The sequence below is a fragment of the Morone saxatilis genome, unplaced genomic scaffold (assembly GCF_004916995.1).
Source record: "Morone saxatilis isolate NCDOM2014 unplaced genomic scaffold, NCSU_SB_2.0 Contig17, whole genome shotgun sequence".
NCBI lineage: Eukaryota > Metazoa > Chordata > Actinopteri > Moronidae > Morone > Morone saxatilis.
Genome location: NW_023339729.1, coordinates 2,027,042 through 2,033,603, shown reverse-complemented (window position 1 = coordinate 2,033,603; position 6,562 = coordinate 2,027,042). Strand labels below are relative to the sequence as shown.

General features: G+C 39.6%; 1 protein-coding gene across 2 annotated transcripts in view; it reads left to right on the top strand.

Annotated features, from left to right (window-relative positions):
• The window catches only part of LOC118327607 (NACHT, LRR and PYD domains-containing protein 1b allele 2-like), a 7,573-nt gene extending 2,674 nt beyond the window's left edge, over positions 1-4,899 (top strand). For both annotated transcript variants that reach the window (XM_035661027.1, XM_035661028.1), the window contains exons 4-8: positions 691-902; positions 1,055-1,323; positions 1,522-1,638; positions 1,727-1,868; positions 2,655-4,899. In XM_035661027.1, coding sequence (XP_035516920.1) covers positions 691-902; positions 1,055-1,323; positions 1,522-1,638; positions 1,727-1,868; positions 2,655-3,004 — 1,090 coding nt within the window. In that variant the 3' untranslated portion in view covers positions 3,005-4,899. The remainder of the gene's footprint in view (positions 1-690; positions 903-1,054; positions 1,324-1,521; positions 1,639-1,726; positions 1,869-2,654) is intronic.
• The last annotated feature ends 1,663 nt before the right edge of the window (positions 4,900-6,562 follow it).

Genomic DNA, 6,562 nt, shown 5'->3' with positions numbered 1-6,562 from the left:
GTAAAATATATTTCAGTATTATTTTCAGACAATCAATATTATATCTAACAATACAGCATATATCAACGTACATCGGGTCTGCATATGAATCAGATGAGGGCATATCGACCAACCGACCAGAAGGTACTAAACCACAAATAAACATGGACACACCCTAACCCCATACCAATACATGGAAAGCATGTTCTTCAAAGGGAAGTGTCATACAACGTGGGTCTTCTATTTGTAGCTAAACCAATCATTGCTAACAGTAATAACAACATTGTACACAGCTAAGATCAGTGCAAACAGCAGTGAAAAGAAGTTGGATCAGGCAAGACACAAGTTTTTGAACAAACAAACAAGAGAATACAGACTTCTCACCCAAACTGCAGTTGTGCACACAGTTTTCATCTCAAATGAGGGATTATTAACAACATTTTGGCTGCACTCACTCAGTTTTACTCACATTTATTGTAGTTATGTCTCAGTGTTCCCAGAGCTCAGCAATGACTTTGGTGAGAACAATATTCAAACTTATAGAAAGGCCAAATCTATGAAAAGACCTAAATAGGGCGCCCTGTTAGCTCACCTGGTAGAGCTGGCCTTCCTGCAGCGACCTGTGGCCCTTTACTACGTGTCTTTCCTGTCTATCTTGAGCCGTCCTGTCCAATTGTAATGTTTTCCTTAAAACCATTGTGTGTTTCACAGGTTCACGTTCCCCAGCTCGGGTATGTTCAAGTGTTCTCTGACTGAGCTGGTGTTTAATGTGACTCACGAGGGGGAGGTCAAGTACAAGGCTTTGATCTGGGATACAATGATGCTCAAAGGTACCAAGGTACCTGGAGGACTGCTGTTCGACATCAAGTGTCCTCAGGAGTCCATCTGTCAGCTGCACCTCCCACACTGTGAACCTGAACCTGGTAAGAACACTACTGAGCTTTGTGACTACCTATCAGATTAACAGAAGATAGCATTTCCTTTTTTGTACCCAAAGTTGGCAGTTGTGGTTCGACATGGAAATAACATGAAACCTTTTATGGGGCTGATTTTGGATGCTTCTGCGTACTCACAGCACTGGTCTCCGAAAGCCTCTCTGTCGTCCACATCACTGATGACGGCATGACCATCATAAAGCCGCAGGTGATTACCGAAACCCACGTGGTCGTAGACACCCCTACCCTCTCTGCCTTTGGCATCGTATGGGATCTCATCAAGAGATTTAAGAATTTTATGACGAAACCACTGAGAGCCCAAGTGCTGCTGTTCATGCGACCGCCATACCGAAGTGGGAAGCTCATCCTCAGTGTGATTCTGCTACCGCTCAACGTACCTCTGCAGGAGGTAAAACCCTGTCATACCATTGTTCAAACTCTTCTGGCACTGTACACTATCTGCTTGTTACCCTAGTAGGCCCTCTTGTGGCCACTCACTGTAATGTCCTCATATATCAAGAAAGTAAGACTGAACAGATTCACATATTTTTAAATTGGACAGATAAGTCTTAAAACCTTCTAACAAAATGTTCTGATATCACTGAAGGTAAAAGTGCAACATGAGGATTGTGAGTACGCCCAGGTCCCGTCCCACTGTCTCCTCCACATGGGCAAATATTACAGCCTCAAAAGTAACCGAGAGGAACATAAAATCCAGCCTGCAGTGAGTATCAGACACAACTTCTGCTGCCAGCGAATGTATGTCTGAAAGCAGTCCGTCTGCAAAATGACGTGTGTACATTTTGTTTCAGCGTGCAGATTTTTTTGATAATTACGGACCAAATTACCACGCAACCTTTGAGATCAACCTGACGGTGACCACTCCGGAGGTGACTATGATGGTGCAAGATCCAGACAAGATGAACGTCTGGGAGCATGAGGTTCATCTGCGCTGTAAGGACCGCGTCACTCAGAGGTTTTCAGACTGTGATGGGGGGGAGACGTCAGGCAACTGCACAATTAGAGAGAGTTAAAATTTATTAGAACACAGACATAATACGCATATTTTTTAGATTAGTATCAGCTTAGAAATCCTTCTAACTCCAGTATGTTATATATAAGTGATGCTGTGGTAGCCAGCTATTACAGGAAATTTCTGATCCTCTTTATAAATGACAGTATTGAGTATAGTTCACTGCTAATTGGCAGTGCTCAAAACCCAATGCACAATTGCTGTAGTTACTATGGGTGTGCATCTCTCCCTTCTGAGATGATCTGATGCGTATCTAGATACATGGGCTATGATACGATTCAGGGACGATGCATTCTAATATGGAACAATTGGATGCGATACAATGCAATCTGATACACTTCTTAATATTCCTTTAATGTAGACAGTCATTTCTGAAAAATACAGTTAAAATTAAAATATCAGGAGAGGGGCAAGAGGGAGGTTGGGCATAAGCGAGGCAGTGGGAAGAAAATGCATGTAGAGCACCAATATTTTCACATATAACTCAGGGTTTTTATCAACCAAACCAAAGTGGGTGATTGTTGGAACAGTGGAAAGAGAAACCTAGACATTTTGGTGAGTTTAATTTTTGTTTTTGTCAAGTGTTGAGATGTTATGAGTTAAAAGGATCTTACTCTTTCACAATAAGGTCTGTCTCTGTAAGCCCTACAATGATAATGTTATTGTAGAATAACAATCTGATTTGTTGAATCAAATAATTTTTCCAGGTTTATCTACATATCTGGCTCCATTGGGAAAACTGCCAATGATAAGCAGTGACGTCTCAGCAGAAGAGAAGCTAAGAATCGCCCGGTCACCCTTCATCGACAGAGTGTCTTATCCTGTTCTGAACGTAATGCTGGATCAACTTCTGAGCCACAGGGTCATAAATGATGCTGAGTTCGAGGCAACCATAGTAAAAAACAGAGCAGACAAAGCTCGAGACCTCATCGACATGGTGCGAAAGAAAGGCGCAGAAGCAAGTTTGATCATGATCACAGTCTTCTCTAGCAACGATCCGTTCCTTTGCAACGAGATCGGCTTAAAGGCAAGGGAAATCTGTGATGATGAGTATTGATCATACGCTGCTGTGGTAATCCTCATCCTTTAAAACACACAAAGCAACCAAAATTAGGTTGAGTAGCTTAAGTTAAAGAAGCTAAGAATGCAGCAACCTGGTCAGAAAAAGGGAAATTGAAACATTGCGTGCGCCTTTATGTTTTATGTGTTAAATAAAGTAGTATCCTCTTTTGGCCTCAGAGGAGCAATTTTGAATCAAACGTTGAGGAAGTGAACTGCACTGGATACAGTGACCGTTTACATGCACAAAGTATTTAGTTTTTTGCCCTTGTTCCAAACAAGACAATATTCTTACTAAGGTGTTCACATTCCACTAATATTAATATATTAACCTAACTCTGTCCTCTTTTTCAAACTGCAGTCATGTTGCTCTCATGGTAAAAGTGGAACAACAGCTTGAGCCATTTTGCCTCCTTGCATCAAAAGAGGATTTTTCCGGGGCACACACTAGTCCTTACCGCAGTGGCCTGAGTTCGATTCCAACCTGTGGCCGTTAGCTGCAAGTGGCCCACCTCTTTCTCTCGGCCCTTTTCTGTCAATTTTCACCTGTCCTGTCAAATAAAGGCATACAAAGCACAAAGACCTGTGACCTGTTCGACCATGTGAACAGAGCTTCCCTCTTTCATTAGTTCGACCACTTTCTTGAAAAGTTCAGCGTTGCAACATTTACATATATCCAAAAACCTGTTGATATACAGGTCACTCAGTGTTTAAAAGTAGGTTTTTCTCCGATCAGAAAGGTGGCCCTTTTTTTTTTTTGTGCATGCATCTCTACTCCAGCCTTCCAAACTGTTGGCTAGTTGTGTGTTTACAACACAGAGCTGGGTTCTCAGGAGGTAGAGCGGGTTGTCCACTATTCGGAAGGTTGGCGGTTCCATCCCCGGCTCCTCCTGTTGCATGTCAAAGTGTCCTTGAGCAAGATACTAAACCCCAAATTGCTCCTGTGAATGTGCATCATTGTATGACGCACGTATGGCGCAAACTGTGGTAGAACCCCCAAATGAGAGACACATTCCCAATGTGCTGCATACGTGTCCAAAGAATGCTCCTAAAACCTGAATAGGAATATCCCACACGTCTTAATCTGAAAATGTGCCATTCGGAATAAGGCCTAATTAGGAATATCCAAACGGGCTATTCTGTTTATGTGACCCTCATCAGATGTGGAATATTGTCATATTTGGAATAGTAGTGTATCTTTAAGCTTCATTTTTATCTTAAAATCACAATTCTTCTGTAGATTGTAATTGTAGTGTGTGTGTGTGTGTGGGGGGGGGGTCAGATGCTCTTTGTGGCTGTAGAACAGGACTTTTAATCAGTTTACGGTATGAATAGATGTTGGGTGCCTTCCCATTGTACTAATTATGCTTCCTCCTGTCCTCCATAGACGTTTTTCATTAGTATAAACACCCCACTGATGGTGTGGGTCACTACTGCCTGCAGTACAGTGTATAGTGTTAATCATTCTCTTCCTATTTTCCATTCCAAGTGTCTTTTAAAACATTCATTTGATTGTATTGATCTCTCATGTCCAATGTTTTGTTTTTGTTTTAAACTTATTTAAATTGTTTATTAGTATGATGTCCATCTATAATACATGCAGGGCCATAACTGTGATTTTACAAGTACTTCAGTGCAACCCCACCTGCCCAAAGAAAGTTTTACTAATCAATTAAAGTCTGTCAATTTAGCTGCTTCCACTTTGTCAATATTATTTGGACTGTTAAAATACATTTTCTGCACATTTTATATCACTATGCAATTTTCTAGAAGCTTTTTGTTATTTTCTTGAGTTATGAGAGTCTGGCTTGAAAAGCACTTAACTCCTTTTAGGAGAAGTTGTTTCACCTGACCCTTGGTGTTGTGTAAACTCTGATATATTCAGTACACTTTTTGGGGATAAATGAATAAATAATTTAAAAATCAGATATGGTCAGTATTTCTGTTACATTGTAATTTTGTCATTAAACAGCATGAATTGAACCTCCGGGCCTAACAGTGTTCTGCTCAAGAGAAGTGAGCAATGAAATTGCAGAACCTGTCGTCTCTCATATGTGTATTTTTTTTTTAAGGCAAGATGGACACTTTAGTCAACTTAAGGTGAGCAGGAGCCATAGTTGGTGTAACTGAACATCGCTGTGACAAAACTGTGGTTCCCAACCTTTCCTTAAAGAAGCCCTTTATATTCTTTATTTACTCAGTGACATATTTTATGGATATTTTATGTTCTATTAAAAACTGTACAATGAACCCAAACAGTGAGCTCAGTAACAGCTAGTTTGTGTAAAATTAGTGATTTTGACTTTTTATACTATATACTCTATATTATGTACTTTTTTGAAAGGCTGTTTCCTTGTCCCTGATGTTTGGCCATTGTTCTATCAGCATTTACTTTTCTTCAGAATCAGAATTAGGTTTATTGCCAGGTAGGTTTTTACATATGAGGAATTTGTCTTGGTGCATAAAATATACAAATCACACAAAAATCTCTACTTTTGTTGTCTTTAATAACCCATTACCTTAACCAACACAGTTTAATGGTGCTATGAATCTGTGCTGATGTCTTTAAACTACTTTTTATCATTTTTTGGACTCTTAGGTGGAACTACTAACAACTTTGTATCTTAAAAACTTATATGTAAAAGCTGCAACAATTAACCGATTGATTGATTAGTTAATCGACAAAAACATTAAATGGCAACTGTCCTGATATTCAATTCATCATTTAAGTTCTAGCTTCTCTAATGTGAGGATTTGCTGTGAGGTTTTATTGGCCTGTGATGAGCTAAATGTTCATATTGTTTGGACTTTTTGTCAGACAATAGACGTTTTTCACAGCAGCCATTTTGTCATGAAATAGTAGGGTAAGTATATAAAACAAGTTGAATATGGCGAGCTTTGGAAATCTTCATGGGCATTTTTTACTATTTGCTGACATTTCATGGACCAAAAATAGTTGCTGTCTTAATCTTTTTATATGTAAGTAAAGTACCTCAAATATTTAAACTACAGTACATGAGCAGTGTTGGGGAGGAGTGAACTACATGTAAATAAACTAGTAGTTTAACTCCATATTGCAGTAGCTTGTTGGTAGTTCAACTACATTTTTACACAGAGATTCAAGTAGTTAAATAACTTCTTTGACATTTTTTGTAGTTTTTATTTTACCATTGTTTATTGTTTAATTGAACTCCCTTTGGCCTGTCCCAGCAGGCCAACAGCATTATAAGTTACACTGCGGATGTTGGAAAGCTTACATTGTAAATGTACACATTGAGCACACACAAAGCAACATCTGCATTCATTTCCTGCTCTGTTTCTGGTTAGCTGGTTTATCTGGTCTTAACCAGCTACTTGCTAACTTTATCATTTATTGGTTTGGTGCAGGGCAGGTGGCATACAGTGGTTTCACTGGGACCTGTGGAGATGGGACAGAATATACAGAAAGAGAAAGATAGTATGTTATATAAAACACAGTATGTATGTTATTTGTTATTATGTGCAGTGTGTGTACTGACCTCAGTGTAGAGTGGATGGAGCAGCCGTCTCTCTCTCT